The sequence below is a fragment of the Equus quagga genome, chromosome 1, assembly GCF_021613505.1.
Source record: "Equus quagga isolate Etosha38 chromosome 1, UCLA_HA_Equagga_1.0, whole genome shotgun sequence".
NCBI lineage: Eukaryota > Metazoa > Chordata > Mammalia > Perissodactyla > Equidae > Equus > Equus quagga.
The window spans coordinates 104,627,635-104,651,373 of NC_060267.1; the positions used below are offsets into that span (position 1 = coordinate 104,627,635).

At 43.4% G+C, this 23,739-nt stretch overlaps 1 protein-coding gene across 3 annotated transcripts in view; it reads right to left on the reverse strand.

Annotated features, from left to right (window-relative positions):
• The window catches only part of ATG7 (autophagy related 7), a 258,483-nt gene that overhangs the window by 224,105 nt on the left and 10,639 nt on the right, over positions 1-23,739 (reverse strand). Inside the window, exons 1-3 of one of the 3 annotated variants that reach the window (XM_046641447.1) lie at positions 14,946-15,061; positions 8,383-8,552; positions 6,295-6,349 (exon numbers count right to left, since the gene is read on the reverse strand). In XM_046641447.1, the coding sequence (XP_046497403.1) occupies positions 6,295-6,349; positions 8,383-8,545 (218 nt within the window). In that variant the 5' untranslated portion in view covers positions 8,546-8,552; positions 14,946-15,061. Of the gene's footprint in view, positions 1-6,294; positions 6,350-8,382; positions 8,553-8,657; positions 8,763-14,945; positions 15,062-23,739 lie in introns of those variants that run through there. The other 2 variants (XM_046641438.1, XM_046641431.1) reach the window with 2 other exon arrangements.

The window sequence follows — 23,739 nt, forward strand, 5'->3', positions numbered from 1 at the left end:
AGCCTAATATTGTTGTCACTTACTACTACTGCAGAGAGAATGCATTTTTATTGATTACACTGATGGCAGCCATATGGTTTACAAGACCCAGTGTCTCTTCCTTTGAAATCTGCATAAAATAGGATTCGGGGGGCTGCAAGGAGAAGTGATCTAAACCTAGAATATGTATGGAGGGATGCAGTGAGTGAGGAAGGCTCTGCCAAACGCCATCTGTAAGGCTCAAACACCAGGTCCTGGGGGAGAAATCACTTTCAACGGCCAGAGTCTTCCTTAGGGAGCTGGTGAGTCAGCAAATCATAGGTTATCCGTCACCACGTATTCCAATAAATGAATATTTTTCGTTCAGGTGAGAGGAGGCCATCAAAGATAGACTTGAAGAGAAAAAGAAATCACAAAGGGGCGAGATTAAGCCTAGAGAGAAGGAAGAAGCAGGGTAGTTGGTAAACTAGGCCTTCTACATTCAGACTTGGCTTTACGAAATTAGTGCTGAAACAGAAGGAAGGATGCTATGATCTAATATGGATACGAGCACAAGAGGACATGTCCAAATGTCCCCGGTGTGTGAATGCCATGCCAAAGCCTCACTCCAAGAGTGGAGGAAACTACGTCTCAAGAATTCAAGCAACTGCCAGGACAGCTACACGCCTAGAACATCAGTGCTCATGCAAGTTAACTGGTGATGACAAGATGAAGTTTCAAAGGAGAAGCATTTTGATGACTAAAGTTCCACCACGGGAAATGGTCAGGGAAACAAATTTAAAAAGTGATGATGGGAGGCAAAGCCATTCTACCAGCTTCTCAAGGTTCAAGTTTCACTTGTTCCACAAAGAGGTGGCTCCAATGAGGAGTGGAAAGAGCCCTAGACTTGGAAACGAGAATTTAGTCCAAATCCTGGCCTTGGGACACTTATTGGTTTAGTTTCCTACGATTCCATTTATATGAAATGTCCAGAATAGGCAGATCCATAGAAACAGAAAGCAGGTTCGTGGTCGCCTAGAGTTGGGGGGAAGCACAAGGGAGGAATGGAGAGTGGTTGCTAATGGGTACACGGTTTCTTTCAGGGGTAATGAAAGTGTTCTGCAATCAGATAGTGGTGGCGGTCATACAAGCTACTAAAAACCACTGAATTGAACATTTTTAAAGGATGAGTTTTATGGTATGTAAATTATATCTCAATAAAGCTGTTAAAAAAATCAGAATTAGAAATCCGCCCCATATCCTAGAGCTAATAGTGAACTCACAATGATGTGCGCTAACCTGGCAAAGAACGGACCTCACGGAGGCCTGAAGCCGGGCCTGCTTGGGGACGTTACCCCCTAGAAACTCACTTCACTCAGTCTCGAGGCGATTACTCAGGAGAGTCCTGAGGCTGTTTTGTTCCCGTTATTTACACTTGGCCAAAGGCAAGCATGTGGCCAGAGCCCCCATAACAGACAGGTAGCGGAGGTGGCCGGGATGGAATAATCTCCCAGAAGAAGGGCAGAGGTTGCTTTTCACACCTGGAGGAATCTTTGCTGCGTGTACATCAATTTGCATGCCCACAGGAACTTTGGGAACCTGGGAAGTCACATTCAGTCTCGGGGCATGCTGCTTTATCATCTGCTTTCCATAATAATCTGAGTTCCTATTTATAACATCCTCTAACAGAGTCCATTGGCATCTTTCCATCAACCACACCTCATCTTATTTTGACAGCCATGCACTTAGACTGCTTGTAATTGAATCCAACAATTATTTGAGCAACTAGTACACATCAGATCCGTGTTAGGTGCTAGCGAGGGAGCAGAGAATAAGATACAGCCTGTGCCCTGCAGAGGTGATTTTGCAAATGAGTCTTATTTCCTTAGCTACTTTTTTTTTTTGCTGAGGAAGACTCAACCTGAGCTAACATCCGTGCCAATCTTTCTCTGTTTTTTAGCATGTAGGCTGCCAGCACAGCATGGCTGCTAACAGAGCAGCGTAGGTCCATGCCTGGGAACCAAACACAGGCTGCTGAAGTGGGGCATGCTGAACTTAACCACTAGGCAACCAGGTCTGGCCCACCTTAGAAACTTTTTAAGTTCTTTGAGGGCAAGTGTTATGCTTTCTATTTCTCTGATTAAGTCCAATTTGAGGCTTAGAAAAGAAAAAATATTTCTTACAACTAAAAACATATGTGTTCAAGGGAAAGAGACCTAAGGAAAGAATTTTTTTTTTTACCAGTTTCACTTGATAACAGATTGTCCACCAAAATCTATTCTCCTCTTCTTAAACAGAAATAGAATATATACATGATGCTTGTAGTTGGGCACATTTCAGTCTTCCTTGTAAGAGAATTGAGGCCTGTGCTCCCTCCAACAGAATCTGAGTGGAGTGATGTGTGTCCCCACCCCATTAGGGCATTTTAGAGACTGAGTGTGTCTCTTCCACCTGTTTTCACCCTGGCTCTCTTTCTCCTTCTATCTATTGTTACATGGAGGTGACAATTCAGTCTTATGCAGCACACAAAGGCAAGCCCTGCCACAAGGGGGAATAAGACTGGACCCTCACCCTAGACTAATAAATGGGCAAGAAATAAATTTCCTTTGTGTTTGAGCCATTACATTTTTGGATCTGATTCAGCACCTTCCAGCACAAGACAGTTGGTGCCTGATAAAATACTACTTGAGGGGCGGGTCCCGTGGCCAAGTGGTTAAGTTTGCGCACTCCAGCTTCAGTGGCCCAGGGTTTCGCCGGTTTGGATCCTGGGCGTGGACCTAGCACTGCTCATCAAGCCATGCTGAGGTAGCATCCCACATAGCACAACTAGAAGGACCTACAACTAGAATGTACAACTATGTACTAGGGGCCTTTGAGGAGAAGAAGAAAAAAAAAGATTGCCAACAGCTGTTAGCTCAGGTGCCACTCTTTAAAAAATACTACTTGACTGATAACTCACCTAATACTCACCTAATACAATGTAGAGAATAGGATCCTGTGTTGCCAGCTTCTGGCAGAGACCCAGCAGACTTCCAGGGACGCAGAGTAAGAGGGATTTACCTGGTGTTATGCAAAGCTGAGATACTCTTGGCATCTATAAATGAGTACTAGGACTGTTAGCTCTTCAACTGTGTCTTATTCCTCTCTGTCTTCCCAGTGCCTAGCATGCTCTATTATTAAGATACAGAGGAAGCAATCAGTAAGTATTTCAGAAATAACTATTACCTCTCCACATGTATTATAGCACAGAGCACACCATAATGCAAATAGCTGTCTTCTACCTCTATTGAGAGGTCCTCCAGAGCTCTAGGTTTTGAAAGTCTTTGTATTCCCGATACCTACACATCCTGCACATAAGAGGCACTCAGTATCTGATGAATAAATTCATAAAGATTTTCCCTACAAACCCATGCAGATGTACAGCAATAAAAACAAAGAAAGGGGGCTGACCCCGTGGCCGAGTGGTTAAGTTCGCGTGCTCCGCTGCAGGCGGCCCAGTGTTTCGTTGGTTCGAATCCTGGGTGCGGACATGGCACTGCTCATCAAACCACGCTGAGGCAGCAGCATCCCACATGCCACAACTAGAAGGACCCACAACGAAGAATATACAACTATGTACTGGGGGGCTTTGGGGAGAAAAAGGAAAAAAAATAAAAAAAAACAAAGAAAGAACAACAATAATGAAAATAATTTAAATATAAAGAACTCATTTCTTCTAAGGAACTCCAAGTGCTTTCATTAAACTTTCTAATTGTCTTAATCTGCCCGGGCTGCTATAACAAAATACCACAGACTGGGTGGCTTACAAACAGAAATGTATTTCTCACACCTCTCGAGGCTGGAAGTCCAAGATCAAGGTGACAGCACGGTCGGGTTCTGGAGGAGGCCCTCTTCCAGGTGCAGACGGCCCACTCTCAGCTATGCCCTCACATAGTGGAAGAGGCAGCCTAGCTCTCTGGGGCCTCTTTGATAAGGGCACAAAGCCCATTCATGAGAACAACGCCCTCATTATCTGATCACCTCCCAAAGGCCCCACCCCCTAATACTGTAACCTTGGGCATTGGGTTTTCAACACATGAATTTTGAAGGGGACACAAACATTCAGACCATAGCACCAACCATTCTAAGAAAGAGGGACTCAGAAAATCATAGACTTTAAAAACCGGAAGAAACATTAGAAGCTAAGAGTTAGAGATGAGGAAACCGAAGCTGAGAAAACTAAAAGGACTTATTCCAGGTCCCAGAGTTAAACACTGTAGATACCAGATCTTCAAACTTCAAATCCAGGGCTATCTTCACAACACTAGAGAGCATGTCTCATTCTTGCTCATCTCCCCCAGGGCCCACTATGGAGCTTCACACATTGTGAGCAGTCAATAGCTAAATGAAAAAATATGACCAGTAAAATCGAGCAATCTGCGTTAAAGTCACAGCTATAGGATCACAGATTTTCATATTTCCTTCAAATAAATTTTCTAGATTGCTGAAGTTTAAGATGCTTGGATTTTATAAGATCAAGCCTAACTTCTGTGAATTGCTTTTTTCTACAATTAATTGTTCCAAAGAATGAAACTATTAATATCTTCGAAAAGACAACCTTCAGTCTAGTCTCAGATTAAAGACAGGAGTGAGGCTAGCTTGTGATGAATGTTCGAATCTCCATATTACGTTAAAATTACAGCACTGATAGTCCCCATTTTACCATCTTCAGATAATTTAATGCTTGAATGTCGTCTGTATTTTCCTTATTATTTTGTAATTGCTCCAAAAGTAAGTTAGTGTTTGCCAAAACAGGAGAGCGACTACTGGGATTTGATTTGTTTTGACAAGTAATCAAAGGAATTTATTACGGACCAAGAAAGCTCTGAAGAGAACAAGAAACACCAACATTCACCTTCTAAAGACAAAAGGTACTGACTTTTGGAGAGATTTAAAAAATAAAATTCTAGGGATACTTTATTTGAAATCTGCTACCCTTTGACTACTGCCACTTTCAAAAGCCTGGCAGTCCTTCCAAAGGCCTCTCTGACTTCCCCTGATCCCTCACCTTGACACTGCAAAGGTACAAGGAAGCAGAAAAAGTTGACCTCACTGCAGCCTTTAATTCGTCAGCTCTCACCTGTCTTACAGCCTCTCAGTACGGTTTCTGTTCCCCTCTTTTGTGCAGAATTCAGATTGAGAAACTGAATTCTCAAGAACCACAAAAGATCTAATCAACAAATCCAATGGCCCTTGACTGAACTTTGACGTTCCTGCTTCTGACATTGTTGACCATCTCTTTCCTTCCTGAAAACATTTCCTTCTTTGGTTTCTGCAACTCCTTTCCAGTTCTTCTTCCTGTCAGACAACTTCTATCTCCTTTGCTAGTTCTGCATCTTCTTGCCCTCCCTAATCGAGTACATTCACAGCTGGCCCTTTGTTCTCTTTGACTCTTCTTCTCTTACAGCCTCACGACCTCCTCCACGTGCAAGACTCCCACATCTAGTCTGACCATGCTTCCTTGACTCTAGTGCCTCTTGGACATTTCTACTGGACCAGCACTGTCATCTCCAACTCAACGTGTTCTAAACCAAACTCAGCTCCTCCTAAAACTGTAGCCCCCTCCTGGTTTCTCTATTTCTGTAGAAGACAAAATGCCACCACCTACTTAGATTGCAAGCTCAGAAATACATTTTACCTTTTTCTCACACTTGCTTACTAAATTAAGCCACACATGACCTTGGGCAAGCCATTTTACCTTTTGACCCATTATTCCCTCATCTCAAAATGAAAAAAAATCACAGATGGGAGATCTGAAAGGATTATAGATGTGAAAATGCCTGGCTAATTAAGTAATAAATGTCTCTCTTCTCTCTAGAAACTCCCGATGGCCCCCAACCAGATAAAAAAACTCTTTGAAGGCATATGTCTTACTTCTTTGTATAGCCCTATAATGCCTTTCACAGCAGCTTGTACAGAAGTAGCCTAATAAACGTTCATTGATGCCTGTGGATAAGTAACTAAAGGAGTAAGTCAAGAGGTACCAATAAAGGATCACAAAATATTAACTACCATCAAAATCAGGAGGGATGTTATGTAAGTCTCAATCAATCTAGATGGTACTTGGCACCTAACAGGCTTTAACAAATATCTGCTTAAAAAATGAAGCAGACAATCCTAAGCATCCAGCACTTGTCTCTGTGCTACGGGAGGTAAAGAGAATCATGAGGAGCCGGTCCTGCTCGCCGGGAGGTCCCCCAGTACTCCCTGTGGTCCACCTATGAGGGAGGTTAAGAAGGCTCATTCCTTGCAAAAAGCGGCGTTCTTTACTTTAGATTTTAAGCAAAAAATACTCACATGTCAAAAGCACTGAACTCCAACGTTAAGCGAGCTGGCAGCCCAGCAGAATCACCTGGAAGAAGCATTACCACATTTGCAATTACAAGTCAGTAATAGCAGCATTCATAACAAAAACATTTGCCAATGATTTTGTTCTCTTTGTTGAGCCCAAAGTGCCCCATCCAATTCCTGGTTATCCAAACTAAACAGGGACTTGGCAGAAAATGACAGAGCTTCTGTGAATTCAAGGAATTTGCCAAGAATATAAAAAAAGATTTATTAGAAAAAAATATTTCCAATCTCCTCCCCCAGAAATACTAAGTAATCAGTATTAATTCTTTGGATTAACAACCTGGGTTTCCCTACTCCCTTTCTTTTCCCTGCAACAGAAGAAAAGTGAAAATGAACTTGGGTTGAAAGTCAGGAAGTAAAATAGAAACCAAGGAAGAGCATTAACTATAAAAGACAAGGGTGTCTGATTCTTTACAGAATTAGAACAAAGAATCCTAAAATTCATATGGGGCAACAAAAGACCCCGAATTTCCAAAGCAATCCTGAGAAAAAAAGAACCAAACGGGAGGCATCACAATCCCTGACTTCAAAACATACGACAAAGCTACAGTAATCAAAACAGCATGGTACTGGTACAAAAACAGGTGCACAGATCAATGGAACAGAACTGAAAGCCCAGAAACAAAACCACACATCTATGGACAGCTTATCTTCGACAAAGGAGCTGAGGGCCTACAATGGAAAAAAGAAAATCTTTTCAACAAATGGTGCTGGGAAAACTGGACAGCCACATGTAAAATAATGAAAATTGACCATTCTTTTTCACCAAAATAAACTCAAAATGGATCAAAGACCTAAAGGTGAGACCTGAAACCATAAGGCTTCTAGAAGAAAATGTAGGCGGTACACTCTTTGACATCAGTATTAAAAGGATCTTTTTGGACACCATGCCTTCTCAGAGAAGGGAAACAATAGAAAGAATAAACAAATGGGACTTCATGAGACTAAAGAGCTTCTTCAAGGCAAATGAAAACAGGATTGAAACAAAAAAACAACCCACTAACTGGGAAAAAATATTTGCAAGTCATATATCTGACAAAGGCTTAACATCTATAATATATAAAGAACTCTCACAACTCAACAACAAAACATCAAACAACCCAATCAAAAAATGGGCTGGAGACATGAACAGACATTTCTCCAAAGAAGATATAATGATGGCCAATAGGCACATGAAAAGATGCTCATCATCGCTGATCATCAGGGAAATGCAAATCAAAACTACACTAAGATATCACTTTACACCCATTAGAATGACAAAAATATCTAAAACTAATAGTAACAAATGTTGGAGAGGTTGTGGAGAAAAAGGAACCCTCATACACTGTTGGTGGGAATGCAAACTGGTGCAGCCACTATGGAAAACAGTATGGAGATTCCTCAAGAAATTAAAAATAGAACTACCATACGATCCAGCTATTCCACTACTGGGTATTTATCCAAAGAGCTTGAAGTCAGCAATCCCAAAAGTCCTGTGCACCCCAATGTTTATTGCAGCACTGTTTACAACAGCCAAGACGTGGAAGCAACCTAAGTGCCCATCAACAGACGAATGGACAAAGAAGATGTGGTACATATATACAATGGAATACTACTCAGCTGCAAAACAGAACAAAATCATCCCATTTGCAATAACATGGATGGACCTTGAGAGAATTATGTTAAGTGAAATAAGCCAGCTAGAGAAGGATAATCTGTGTATGACTCCACTCATATGAGGAATTTAAAAATGTGGACTAAGAACAGCTTAGTGGATACCAGGGGAAAGGTGGGGTGGGGGGTGGGCACAAAGGGTGAAGTGGTGCACCTACAACACAAATGACAAACATTAATGTACAACTGAAATTTCACAAGATTGTAACCTACCATTAACTCAATTAAAGAAAAAAAAGTTTATATTATAAACGCAGGAATTTGGCATTACAAAAAAAAAAAAAAGACAAGGGTGTCTGTTTCTAAAGGAAAGCTCACTCTATACTGGAGGGCAGTGAAGACAGCACAAGATGACAGGAAGTGGAATTTACTATGGCCTACCATTGCAGTAATAACCCTTAATGTCCTTGGGGCCTTCATCCAGCCGGTACTCGTTCAGCTTCTTCTGGGTTAACTCATGCCAGAACCCGACATCCAAGGCACTGCTAAAGGGGGCAAACTGCAATTTGGAGAGAACAGGATGCCCTGGGGCTGCTGCCATCATTTGATGCCTATTAGAAAAACAAGACAGAACACAGCAAAATAGCACAAAACATTCATAATAATGCTTAAGTAAAACAAATGAATAAAAATTAATGAGAGGTATGGTGGGCTACCTGAAGACACGGCTTTGGAAATCAACCCAAGTAATTTGCCCCTGTTGTCAAGTTGAGCCTCCTCACGACATGGCTGATCTCTCTACGTAAGCCTTTCTGGCCTTCACCTGCCTGCGTCTTCCTTTCTTCCTAAAGTCAGTCTGACTGGCGCACTAGGGTTACTCCTTCTTCGACACAGTCATGGTCTCAGAAGGTTTTGCCTATCCCATGTGGCCCTGGAGAACTTTACAGGTACAAAATCCAAAGCCTAGCCAGTTAGACACACAACAATGCAAACTGTTCGAGTTCTGAATGAGAGCAGGGCTTGAGCACCCCAGCCGAGGAGGAGCATGAAGAAGTTCCTCTCAAGACAAATACCAACAGCAAACAAAACAAAACAGAAATAAACAGATACAGAGGACAGACTGATGGTTACCCGAGGGGAAAGGGTTGGGGGGAGGGAGAAATCGGTAAACGGGGTCAATTGTATGGTGATGGATGGAAACTAGACTTTTGGTGTTGAGCACACTGTAGAATACAGAGAGGTGGAATTACAAGGTTGTACACCTGAAACACGTACAACGTTATAAACCAACGTTACCTCAACTACCAAAAAAAAGTTTCTCCCCACCTAACCACAGTAGGTGAATTCCTTTGAAACCTTGTCTTGTATATTTTAAATGCATGGAAGATTGGCATTTTACTGTACTATGTCTATTTTAACACTTCATTCTCCCCCTCAAATCATCCAATACATTTGACCCTCCTGGCAATGAAGCATGCGTACGTTGTAATTTCCTATTTCCCCTGCACGCTCTCAGGAGTACACACAGCCCGTTTTGAGAAGCACAATACTACTAGAAGAACTCGGCAGTTCCCAAAGCACACGCTGATGACGTCCCTTCACTTTCCATCCTGTCCAACTGCCCCATGACCAGAGAGATTACTACTTCTCAAGCAGAATATATGAATAGTCACACTAGATGGGATAAATTTAAAAAGACAGTTCACATCCATTCAGAGAGGTTTTGCCTGAGTTTTGTGCCAAGATTGTTAAATAGTTTTCAGTTTTCCAAACTTGTTGGATTTTAGTCTTAGAGACAAGGAGCTTTGGACTGATAGTAACTATATGGGAAAATGCAAAGGTGGCTCTACATAAAAGTGTTAAAAATCAAGAAAAAGGAGATGAGTGTGGGGCAGAGCAGGGAGGAAGTCTCTGTGAGGGAGCTGGATGCTGAGTTATGTTGAAAGGATAGGTACGGAGCGGGAAGATGCACACAGGGAGGAAGGAACAAGAAGGGCAGAGGAACCCCCGTGGTAGAATCAAACCCAGCTATTTTATTTTTCCTGTTTCTCCCCAAAGTCCCCCAGTACATAGTTGTATATTTTTAGTTATGGGTCCTTCTAGTTGTGGCATGTGGGATGCCGCCTCAGTGTGGCCTGATGAGCGGTGCCATGTCCGCACCCAGGATCCGAACCGGCCAAACCCTGGGCTGCCGCAGCGAGCGCGCGAACTTAAACACTTGGCCATGGGGCCGGCCCCCTGTGGTAGAATCAGAGAAGCACCACTAGCTGTTCTTAGTGGAGGGTTCGTACTGCGCACGAGCAACGCACACAAAGCTGAATGGGTCACAGGGTGAACACATGCAAAGAAAGCTTCAAAAGTGAGGCTGAAAATTTGGAGCGGGAAGCCAGTGACCATTCTGAACAGGGAATGTGACAGAATTCTGCAATGGCAAAATGGCTTTGAAGGAGGCAGAGAACAGGGAAAAGCAGTTGAGAGCCTAAGAATTTATTAAGACCTGAATTAGAGCAGAGGAGGAAAGACTTAGAGACCCTCAGGAGGGACCTTGGAAGAGAAAAGGTGACCAAACCTGGTATCTCAGTGGATTCAAGGAACGAAAGGAGGAAAAGGCCCCTGAGGTGTCAAGCTGTGACTCGCTAGGAGAAGGGCAGCTCCACTGAAAGAAAAGATGCTTGAGAGGAAGAGCCAGCGGCAGAAGGGTGATGATAAACATTTTGTTGAGGACAATGGCAGAGTCAAGGGAAACTGGGTCCAAGGAAACAGGCTGGCCCAAGAAGGTGGGCTCACAGAGATGTAAGAGGCATTTACACTGTGACAACAACTAAAGCAGGTGAGAATGATCAGTTCTTAGAAGTTACTCAGAGAAAGAAAAGCCACAGCCCAACAAAGTCCTAGAGAATGCCCATAGTTAGCAGATTAGAAGAAACAGAACCAATAACACAACACACAAAGCAGTAGCTGGTACTCCAGGAGGGTATGTCTATCCATTGGCCCAAAGAAAAGGGCCAACCCCATGGCCTAGTGGTTACATTTGGCACGTTCCGCCTTGGCAGCCCAGGTTTGGTTCCCGGGTGCAGAGCTACACCACTTGTCGATGGCCATGCTGTGGTGGTGACAGACATACAAAACAGAGGAAAAGTGGCGTAAGTGTTAGGTCAGGGCAAATCTTCCTCAGGAAAAAAGGAAAAAAAATGAGGGTCAATGCCATTGGATTTTTCTAAAGTGCAATGTGATGGCAGAGTATGAAAAACAGAACAGGCTATAAGGGCATCACTGTCCTTAAAACTCACCAGCATCTCAGTATGGACTTGCAGCATCACTAGACAAGGCCTGATCAAGGGTTTTCAAGCTTTCACCACCTTGAAGGCTTATTAAAAAATGAGGATGCCTGGGCTCCACCCGGGAGGAGAGAAAGAAGAGTGAGGGGGGCCAAAGCCTGCAAGTCTGACTAGCGTCCCAGGTGATTCTGATTCAAGTTTGATGCTATGTTGATGCCACCAGGCCACTGGCACTCTTTCTTTTGGAAAGAAGTCATAGCAAACATTTAAATGCCCCCTTGTCCCATCTGAAAAATTTTCTGGCTTTTAATTGTTTGAAAGGACTTTTATGGTTTTCTACTCTCAGAATGTTCATCTTGTTTCAGGTCACTCCTATTTTGATAGACCCCAGAAAAGCTTGCGGATCCTCCGAACTGTGACTTCAGTGCCCAATGGAGAAACAGACGCTCACACAGGTGACCTGGGGCCCACACTTTGAGAAACGCCAGACCGGAGCCCCTAACAGCCTCCTGCTTGGTTTTCCAGGCCCCCACCGGCTCCCTTCCCCTCCCTCCTCTGCAATGTAGCCAGCACTTTCTTTCTATTGTTGGTTTTTGAAAGTTTCCATGCTCAGCCCTCTCCTCCGTCTATAAGCTTTCCCAAAAGCAAAATTATTCATTTTCTACATCAATTTCCATCTATATGCCAATAAATCCCAGGACTGTATTAAACATATTTAAGTGTCTTTGCAAGCCAGGACTGGGATTTCTCACAGACACTTCAAATTTGACAAATCCAAAACTGAACATATTTTTTCCCCAAATTCTGCCCTTCTTCTTATCTTTCCTAGTTTACTTAATAGTACCACTATACTTGAAGGTAGAAACCTCAAAGTCATGTTCAACGTTTCTCTCTCACACGTCCAATAAAGCACTAACTGCTAGAGGCTCAACCTTACACAGTCTTCTGGAGGGAAATGAAGCTGACAGTTACTGAGGGCTGACCAGGACCAGGCACGGCAGCAGGCTGTGCACCTGAATTCACTCCTCCCAAACACCTAAGAAGTGACAGTTCCAATCTTACAGAAGAAGGAACTGAGGTTCAGAAGAAATTCACAGAAGGCCGTACAGTTCGGAAAGCGGGGAAACAAGGATCCAAACTCCAGTGTTACTGCAATGCCCATGCTCTCCATGCAACTTCATCTTCCTGTCCAGCTCTGCATCCCTTCTCTCCGTTCCCACTGCCACACGCCAGCCCCCACCACCCCACCTCGGCTTCTGCAGCAACATCCTCACAGGTCACTGCCCTCATTCCCTGTCTTCTCCACACAAAATGTCACATTGCCACCAGAACAGATCAGCACAGGTGGCTCCCTTGTTTAAACAAACAAACAAAACCTCACTGGCTTTATTACACAGAGAGTAAGGTGTCACCGTTGCCTTAGCCTGCTAGCTTCCCGACCTTATACCTTTGCTGCTGCCTCTGGGAAACCTCTCCTCATCTCTACCAGGAAGACTCCTTCTCCTCTCTTAGAATCCTTTATGAAGTGCTCATTAACACCCACAATCACTGGGTGTCAGTGGTTCCCTCCTTCAGGATGACAGATGGAAACTTCCATTAGAGCATTTACCACCAAGAACTGTACTTGCTTTTCGGATCGTATTCCTTTCAAAACTTTTTAAGTAACAGCAGTAGTCATAGTAACTGTTCTAGCTGAATGTTTATTCTGTACCAAGCACTACACTAAACATTTTACATACTATCTTATGATAACCCCAAAGCAGTTCTATTATGCCTACTTTACAGGAGAGAAAACACAGGCTCCGAGAGGTTAAGTAACTTGCCCAAAGACACACGGTCAGGAAGTAGAAGGGCTGAGATTATATCCCAGGTCTGATGCTTCAGAGCCCTGACCCTCATCTCTATACTATAATACCTTAAAGGAAGAAACCCCCTTTTCACAATCTTTATATTGCCCATCAGCCCCATACACGCACAAAAATAACCAATCATTTTAAAAGACATTTACATACTAACCTCCTCTTCAACTGAGTAAAAAAAAAAAAAAAGTCCATGGCCAGAGCAATCATCCAATTTGGAAGGAAATCAACACAGTGGCAGAGAGTGGCACAAATGGACCTCATCTGAAATCCTATGTGACGGGTCATCAGGCCCCCACACATTAGTCATCCACAACTTATTCTTAAAGATCAACAGTAACTCATCATCATTTTGACGACCTGCTGAGGGCCAGAGACAAAACAGAAAATTCTATTCCATACAGAACTTCAACAGCTGAGAAGAAGGGACTCAGGAAGACCACTTAGAAGATAAACAGGCAGGCTGAGAATGTAATTTGCACAAGAGGCGCTTCCTTCCAACATTTTCTCACTTATTTGGTCTTTGAGAAATTCCTAACAGAACCTACAAAGCCTATTTCACAAAAGGATATGGTTGGTGTCCAGCTGCTGAAACTGCTGCCTGACAGGTTAAGACAATGGAAAGGTTTTAAGCAACAGCAGCAACATGTGATTACGAATTTGCTGGAAACATCTAAATAGGATACTCAAGTATAAATGTATCATATACGAACCTATATATCTATGTTATACCGCCATCTTTCTTAAGCCGGAAGGAAAGATTTAAGTAATCCAGAAGGGGATTCCAGAGAGAGTGAGAAGTGAGTCCTAGGTGCAAAGTCATTTATGTGTAACTAACCTAGATCCAAACAGTATGTGCTTCCTGAAAAGCAAGGCTTGCCTATATAACCCAGAACAGTGCAGGTGAGACTTCTGGCCTCTGCTAAGCTTAGAAAGCTCCAAGATTATTTCCATCATACTTCAACATTATATACTGACATAGGCATCAATATAAGTGTGGTTCAATTTTATTTCAAATTATTTCTGTCATATTCAGGATGTGAAACCAGAAGTTACACAAGATGGGACTGTGTCACTTTCAATGAAAGAGGAAAGGCTTTGATGAGGATTCGACACTGTAATGAACAGCAGTAACCAAAACATCCAGTCAAGATTAAACTGAAACAGCAGGTGGCGGTTAGGCCATACAAACCCCCTGGGGCTGTCCACTGCCAAAATGTGGTACAAATTTCAGACCTTTACAAAAATAAAACTGGGTCACGCTCAGCAACTTACACAAGTAGGAGCTCAGAAAATGCCATTGTATGAGGATTTATCAAAAGTTTCTGTCCCAAGGAACCTAAATTTTGTGTTGATGCTGTTGTTTAAAGTCAAATCCCCACAGGAAATATGTAATAACGGTTGCCTCCCAAGAAAGAAGCTATGGAGACAGCAGGAGCCAAGGGTGTGGAGAGACTTTTTTTCCCTGTATGACCTTTCTGCCTTTTGAATTTTGTATTGAAAATTCAAAGAATTTTGTGTATGTGGAATAGTAATACAGAAATAAGTAAAATAATTATAGAAAAAAGCCCTAACCCAACGGCAAGAAGACAGGGGATGAAAGAGATATAAGATTAGCGGTTCAACTACTTTGGTTCCAAGAAATAACCCCTGGGAGATCCTTGAGGCAAGAACCATGTCTTATTCATCTTTCTTCAGCATTTAGCACGGTGCCCAGAATATGTTAAGAGCTCAGTAAATATTGACATGATTTAACAGCTCTCTTCCTCCAAAAAGGGCCAATGGAAGGAGGCTATAGTGAGACAAATTTCAGCAGAGTTAAAAAATGACTACTAGCTTGAATTGTCCAAACAAGAAATAGACTGACCAGAGAGAGAAGGCATGTTCACTAGCAGAGGTGCTCGAGCACACGTTAGACGGTTACTTGCCAGGGAATACTGCACGAAGAATGACTGCCTCGGGGAGTCAGACGAGACAAGGGGTTGGCAGGCTTTTTCTGAAAAGGGCCAAATTGTAAATATTTCAGGCATTGTAGGTCAAAAGTGTCCGTCATATTTTCTTCTTCTTCTTTACAATTCTTGAAAAATGTAAAAACACACTTGGCTCATGGACTGCACCAAAAAAAGCCTCCGGCAGGATCTGACCCACAGGCTATTGCTTGCTCACCCCAGACTAGATGATGTTCCAAACATGTAATTTTTTGATCCTTTGAAGGTGCCAATAATGAATTTTGTTTTTAGCGAGACTGACACTTTTGGCAAAATCTATTTAGGGGGTAGTAGAGATACGCAAGGAGTGCTGAGGGTGAAGCAGACTGCAAGGCCAGACTCCAAGGCCATATCCGCTGGTCTACAATAAGCACCTTGTAACACTGCAAATACATCTCTCTCAGCTGGTAAATGTAGTCTACACAGAACACTCTCACACACGTCAGCATCATCAAGCAGACGAAGCTCACCTGATATTTACTGAGGCTCATAACATGCGGCAAAGACTACAGCAGTGGCATTCCACATCCTAAACAGGCACATGACCACACCTCTCACGGTTTCCTTCATAGTTTCTCCTGGATCCCTGCTACTGCCTCCCAACTTCTCAAGTGCCATCCTGGTGGCTCTGCCACTCCTCACCTCCACCTTGCTAAAGAAACATCAAGCTGCTTGGTGCTCCTCTGACAAGCCTGCTGTTCTGCCTCTGCAACCTTGAACAAACAGGTCCCTCTGTCTGAAAGGCACCCCCACCCCTGTGATGCCTGGCACTTTTCAAAATCCAGCTCAGAGGTTAACTGCTCTAGAAAGCCTTCCCAGAGCAGCTGTTCACTCTTCACTCCTGTCCTGCTCCTCCCCTAGCAGCCATAGTTAATCATTTCTGTCTCTAAGCTACTACATTTAGTATTACTGTTCAACTCTGCTTATCTGTCTTTCTCCATCAATCTGACTGTAAATTCCACAAATACAGATCCTGGCTCATATTCCTTTCGACATACCCTAGTCCCTTGCAGAGTGACTCTCAAATGCTACTAAGATGAATTCTAGAAACCTTTTATAGTTACCTTCCACAAGAGAAACAAGAGAAGGAAATAACCCAGGCTTCTGTGATTGGGAGGACAAACTCCAGGCTTATGTGATGGAACATGGAGACTGGAGTAAGAAATCATGAAGCACAGATGGAGATATGCCATACCACTTGGAAAGTCTCTAAACATTACTGTTTTTTTAGGACTAAGATCTTAGAGGATAGGAAATACGCGTGAACAAATCAATTTAAAGGAAAACTTACTCAACCAAATACAAAGTAGTAAAGAATAAATCTTTCTTCCTGAAAGTCTTCCCATGATTATATGAGCTAAAAGCCTACATTCCCAGTCTCAAAGTATCTCTCCACAAAAAGTTTATTAATTATAAAGGAGACAAAAATCTGGCAGACACCACCTTAAAGAAGGGATCAAAATTAACATGAGCTGCAACGAGACAAATAGACATTGTGTGCTATCTGATAAAATGCAAGGGAAAGAACATAGCATCTACGGTATGCTGCTGAAAATACCTAATAGCCTGGGTCTAATCGGGAGGACACATCAGATAAACCCAAACTGAAAAACATCCTACAAAGTGACTGGCACTGGCTTATAATTTTCAAAAGTGTCAAGGTCTTAAAAGTCAAGGGCAGCCTAAGGAGATGTCCCAGACTGAAAGAGAGTAAAAGACATGATGACTCGGGGCAAAACATGATCCTGGGTTGACATTCTGCTGTAAAGGATGTTACTGGGACAAAATCTGAATGGAGTCTCTGGGAAAAGGGTACATAGAAGGTCTTTGTCTCATTCTTGTAAGGTTTCTGTAAGTTTGAAACTGCTCCAAAATAAAATATTAAGGCAATTTTAGTGCCTGCACACACTCAGCCTATGCTATATTCAATAGGCAAAACCAATCAACATGACAGAATAGTAACTACAGGTGTAGTGGGGCTGTTGACTGGGAAGGGGCAAGTGAGAGCCTCTTGGGGAGCTGGAAAAATTCTATATACCTTGAGCTAGGTGGCGGTTACAAGGCACGTATATACGTAAACATCTATGAGCTGTAATATTTACAATTAGTGCACTATACTGTATGTATGTTATACCTGAACAAAAAAGTACAACAGAAAACCCTATATTCAAGCTATATCAATCCTACAAAGAACATTCCTGTATTCATTCAACAATTAACAGATGACCTATTTAAATCTAGCTTTGGTGAAAAGAAATTCATTGCTCTAAATAAGGAGTCTAAATGAAATACCACTTCCATAAATTTCTCTGGCATTTTGTTATTAAAGGTGCTGAAGATGGAAGTATCTTGGCTTTGCTGCCTACAAAATTAATTGGAGCAGAAGAGTTTCCTACAGTGAGCCTGCCCAACCATTCTCCCTCCATGGGGGACCAACAGGATTGGACACAACAAATATTAAGCCAGTGTAGGATTTTGGGAAATGAAGAAGTAAAACTGGCAGAAAATAAACATCATAGAAATAAAAAATGAAACAGGGGCCGGCCCCATGGCCGAGCGGCTAAGTTTACGCACTCCACTTCTGTGACCCAGGGTTTCCCTGGTTCGGATCCTGGCTGTGGACATGGCACCGCTCATCAGGCCATGTTAGGGCAGTGTCCCATATAGCACAACAAGAAGGACCTACAACTAGAAAATACAACTATGTACTGGGGGGACTTCGGGGGCAAGAAGAAAGAAAAAAAAAAAAGAAGATTGGCAACAGATGTTAGCTCAGGTACCAATCTTTAAACAAAAACAAAAAACTGTGTTGAGGGAAACTAGACCCTTGGAGGGAGAGCAGAAAAACAGACTAGCCTGACTACACCAAAAAAAATCCCTTGCTATAATTTTTCCGCGTGTGTGTTGTCAGGTTTCTGTTTGCTTGGGGAGGGGTGGGAAGTTTTGAATGGTTCCGAGAAAGGATGCTAAAAGCTAAGGTAGTTGGAAGCCTGGTCTTCAGTCAGATAAACAGGAGTTTGAGTTCTGGCTCCACCTCTCCCTGGCTGAGTAGCCTTGGGCAGATAACTTCATGCCCTGTGCCTTGATTTTCTCATCTGCAAAATAAGGATAATTATACCCAACCCAGGAGGTTGTTGGAGGGCTAAAGGAGAAAGTGTATGATGTGCCTGTTACAGTGCCTGGCCTACAGTCAGCAGTGAATAAACAGTAGCTGCTATTACTTTCTCTTGTCAGCCCCGCCCGACTAGCCAACAGTGCCTGACTCATGTGGTTGCCCTTCCCATGCTCACTATGAAAACTTTCTCTGCGTGAAGCTCAGCTCAGTGAAGTCTCCCCACCCTCAAAGGAGCACTGCAGTCACAGCAGAGGTTTAATTAAAATGAAACGGATGATCTCCTCCTACAGGTCATCAACGGGAAGTCCAGAGGAACGAGTTCTAAGGAGTTAGGAGTACTCGGTGTTCAATTTCTCTGAGGCCATGTGGGGCCATTCACTTCGCAAAAGTGCCAGAACAACTGCAATTTGGCCCTAAAGTACCTTCTCTGGGTCAAAATGGAGCACACAGAGCAGGCTTCTGTTCTCGTTTTCCCAGCTGTGGGGCTGCAAGCTCTGGCAGTCATTAAAATAAGCACCAAACCACATGACCAAGTCCTGCTGACAAACAGAACATGTTCTTAGCTGCTGATGGGTAAAAAGGAGGTGGAGATGGCCAGGAGTGGAGAGAGGGCCCCTGTGACAAGTGGAGCCAATGCACATTTTTGTCAGCTAATGATGCTTCTGCAACTTCTTGAGTTTTGGAAATAATTTGCGAGGCTGCTAAAGAGGGAGATTTAAAAAGCTTTCCCTCCAAAATGAGGGGGAAAAGTTCCAAACTTAGAAGAAAGATTAGACTTTACTAGAAGATGAAAACTCAGGACTCCTACAGGGGAACCAGCTGGGTAGAGACGCCTCAATTCCTTTTATAAGTTGCATTAGAGTCAAGATGCCCCTGAGCCAACTGACGTCTCCACAAGACACCAAACCACACAAAATGCCTTTCTGTGCCCATGCCTGTTAGGCGGTACCAGCTGATCCATAAGCAGGCACGATAACTGCAACCATGGACAAGTTGTCTCCCCCGCTCCGTGTGAGCCACCTCTACTCTTAGAGAATCGACAAGATTTGCTTCTTCAGGAGGTCAATTGGGGAAGCGGAAGTCACCTCCAGTCTTCAAACTGAAACTTCAGTCTCATTGGTTACTTCTGGGAGTTGTTTTTCTTTTGTTTTCTGTCTTCTATAATAACCTTAACCATCACAATCTGCTCCCGTTCAGCGTCAGTTTTTGAGAATGGATGCACTGGGTACCAGCTTTGTGGGGTGTGGCAAGGCTGTGAGGGAGTGACAGTGAAAGCTGAGAAGATCTGGGAAAGAGGAGAAAGAGACAAGGCAAGGAAGATGGAGAACAGCATGCCTACTTCGCAGTCCTTTCTTTTACCTCCACCAATCAACAGTGTCACCTTGGTCCATTCTGCACACGAGGGACAGCCCCCTGGATTCACCTGAATCACTGGGGAGCCCTGATGTGCGCCAACAACTAAAATCTGTGATGGTTGCCTAAAAGCTGGCTGAATAACAGAATCTCTCTGGTTCTCCTTTCTGGTCATCTTTAAGGGGTCCTGGAAGACGTGAGAGGTGCTGAAAAATTGGGCCGAGCAAACACTTGATTTCAGATTTTCAAAAGACCTGATTTCCAAAGATGAGAATAAGGATGTATTCTGTAGCCCATTGGACAGAAAATTTGCTCCCAAGAAAGGTGTCATGTAGGCCATTCTAGTCCACGTGGCACTTCTGTACAATTAGAAAATTGCACCCTTGGGAGCTGGCCCCGTGGCCGAGTGGTTGGGTTCACACACTCCACTTCGGTGGCCCAGGGTTTCGCTGGTTCAGATCCTGGGTGCAGACATGGCACCGCTCATCAAGCCATGCTGAGGCAGCATCGCATGTACCACAACCAGAGGCACTCACAACTAGAATGTACAACTACGTCCTGGGGGACTTTGGAGAGAAGAAGAAGAAGAAGATTGGCAACAGATGTTAGCTCAGGTGCCAATCTTTAAAACAACCAAAAAGAAAATTGCACCCCTTCCTCAAGACATTTTACTTTCTTTTCTTAGAAAATTGCTGTAATATATTAAGTTAGCTCAAGACATTTTACCTTTGTCTGCAAGAAAATAGTCATTACAAAAATACACCCATGACGCCTATGATCTAAATGGAACCCCTTTGGATGTGGCCTCTTGTGTAATGCACAACCTGCACAAATGTATGCAGCATCCTTGAGTAATCAGAAGAGGCCGCTATGATTTCTCTAAGAACAAGTCATGGAAGAGTAGTCACAATTCTGCCTGATCACAGGAAAACCAGAGACACAGAACCTAGGATATTTGGACTTTAGCAAGGTCTCTGACAAAGCTACTCCAAGATAAAGAAGTAAGAATTGGATACTGACATAATTAGGGGAATTAAGAACTGGCAAAATAATCTTATTCAAAGAATGTTGGGTAAGGAATGAACTGATGTTAGTAAGAAAGGAGCTAACAGTGATATGTCTTTGGTCCTGTCTGATTTATTTTTATTTTATTTATCTAAATGAATGAATATTCATCAATATTTACTAAGTATTCCATGTGTGCAGAACCTTGTGTAGGAGCTTACAGCAGGGAAACACACACACACACAAACAAAAATATTCAATAAAGTATTCTGATTACCACATCTTAACCGTGACTTGGATAACAATACAGGTTTGCTTATCAATTCTACACACAACATGATGCAGAAAGGGACAGGCAATATGACAAATATCAAAAATTCAGAATAAGTGACGTCAGTAACACGGCAGAGCGAGCAGTTTTCTTTGTCTCTCCCCCTTCGAACTACAACTAATTGGACATTCATCGGTCAACTAAGGATATCCACACAGCATCTGAAGATGCCTGAGATACCTGTGCTGCTATACATCGGAAGGTAGATGGACTTCCCCCCGGGAGGAGGTGGAGATAGATGAAAACTCTCTGACCCCCAGATAGCCTAGTACCTGCAAGCGACTTTCTACTGGCTGACACACTCACAGCATCACCACGGCACCAAAGGCAGGCGTCCGCACACGGCGGCGGCACAATGGTGGAAATAGGTGACTAAAGCCCTACCTAACCCCCCCACGATTGCTCCATACCCCAGTGGGAAAATCCATGGTCCCACAGCAGCTGCAGGGACAGCCTCTACTCAGCATTAGTGGAGAGGCCCCACTCAGCATTCAGAACACTGGGAGGCCCCAGGAACAAAAGGAGCCCGGCCGAGCAGCAACCCACCAGCCAGCCTCCTCTAACACTCAAAGTCCTGCTGTGGCCCCAAGGGGGCAAGGGAGACCCAGAGAAACGTGTGAGTGGGCAGTGGCAGGTTGGAGTCCCAGCGAGTCTGCTCCATGGTCCAGTGGGAAAATCCACAGTCCCACAGCAGCTGCGGGGAAAGCCTCTACTGGCATTAGCGGAGAGGCCCTGCCCAGCATTCAGAACGCTGGGAAGCCCTGGGGCAAAAGGAGACAGCAGGTGCAACAACCTGCCAGCCACCTCTAATACACAAAGTCCTGCTGTGGCCCCAAGGGGGCAAGGGAGACCCAGAGAGACCATGTGAGTGGGCAGTGGCAGTTTGGAGTCCCAGCAAGACTGCTCTGCGTCCAGGGGTAAAATCCATGATCCCACAGCAACCTCAGGGAAAGCCTCTATGCAGTGGAGAGGCCCCACCCGGCAATCACAAGGCTGGAAGGCCCTGGGGCAGAAATAGCACAGCTCTGTGAGCTAACTACAGACTACAGTAGATACCCATAGCTCTGCTGTGGCCCATAGTGGACAAGTGAGGTCTTGCGGGCTCTGACGGTGACAGAGCTGCAAATCTAGGTGAACCTCCTCCCAGCCGCTGTGAAAGCCTGTAACACCATTGCAGACCCTAAGGAGGGAGCATGTCTAGGTGGTCTGTGACAGTAGGCACCAGCAACCCGAGGTCCCCTTGTGATTGTCCCCACAGCTGACGAGAGACCCCACAGGGCCACTGTGATCCCGAGGAGGGGTCCAGGTCTGGTCAACAACAACTCACAGGGGTCCTGGTCAGTGCAGATTACACAGCTGCTTCCTGCCCTCCGCCCTGAGACGCAGCAAGTGGAAGCAATAACTCAACTCTATCTATATGCGGAGGCACAAATCCACACCATAAAGCAGTATGAAAAAATATATTAAATCTCCAGAAGTAAAATGACAAGTACCCAGAAAACAACCCTGAAGACACTGAAATCTATAACCTAAATGACAATGAATTCAAAATAGCCATCATTAAGATGCGTTGGTGGTATAGTGGTTAGCATAGCTGCCTTCCAAAATAGCCATCATTAAAAAGCTCAATGAGATAAAAGAGAATACAGATAGACAACTCAATGAGTTCAGGAGCTATGTCACAGAAGAGCTTGATGCTATAAAGAAGAACCAATCAGAAATGTTGGCGATGAAGAACACAATGGAGGAGATTAAGAAAAATCTGGACTCTCTGAACAGTAGGGTCAATAATATCGAAGACAGAATTAGCAATTTGGAAGATAGGAATATAGAAATGCTACAGATAGAGGAGGAGAGAGAACTAGGACTAAAAAGAAATGAAGAACCTCTCTGAGAAATATCCAACTCAATTAGGAAATGCAACATAAGGATTATAGGTATCCCAGAGCAGGAAGAGAAGGAGAAGGGGGCAGAAAGCCTGTTCAAAGAAATAATGGCTGAGAACTTCCCAAACCTGGGGAGAGAGATGGAACTCCAGGTGACAGAAGCTAATAGATCTCCAAACTTTATCAATGTAAGAAGACCAACCCCAAGGCATACAGTAGTGAAGCTTGCAAAAGTCAATGACAAAGAGAAAATACTAAGGGCAGCAAGGCAGAAGAAAATAACCTACAAAGGAACCCTCATAAGGCTGTCAGCAGACTTCTCAGCAGATACCCTACAGGCTAGAAGAGAGTGGAATGATATATTCAAAACTCTGAAGGACAAAAACTTGCAGCTAAGAATACTCTATCCAGCGAAAATATTCTTCAAATATGATGAAGAAATAAAAACTTTCCCAGATAAACAAAAGTTAAGGGAATTCATTGCCACAAGATCTCCCCTAGAAGAAATGCTCAGGCAAACACTCATACCTGAAAAAATAAAAAAAGTAAAGGGGTTATAAAACCCAGAGCAAAGGAGATAAGTAGAAAGACAAAATCAGAAAGTTGCAGCTCTCCATGAGAACAGGTTAGCAAAGGCTAAGTATAACATTAAAGATAAAAGGAAGGGAAACACATAGAATAAATATAATCCTGTCATTTTAACAACAAACTCACAACACAAAAAGGAAGAAAAAAAGTCTGACAATAACAACCTAGAAGGGGAAGAGGAGAGGGATGGGCTTAAACTAAGGAAATAAGAGGCTATCAGAAAATGGACTATCTCATCTATGAGATGTTTTGTTTTGTTTTGTTTTGTTTTTAAAGATTTTATTTTTTTTCTTTTTCTCCCCAAAGCCCCCGGTACATAGTTGTATATTCTTCGTTGTGGGTCCTTCTAGTTGTGGCATGTGGGACACTGCCTCAGCGTGGCTTGATGAGCAGTG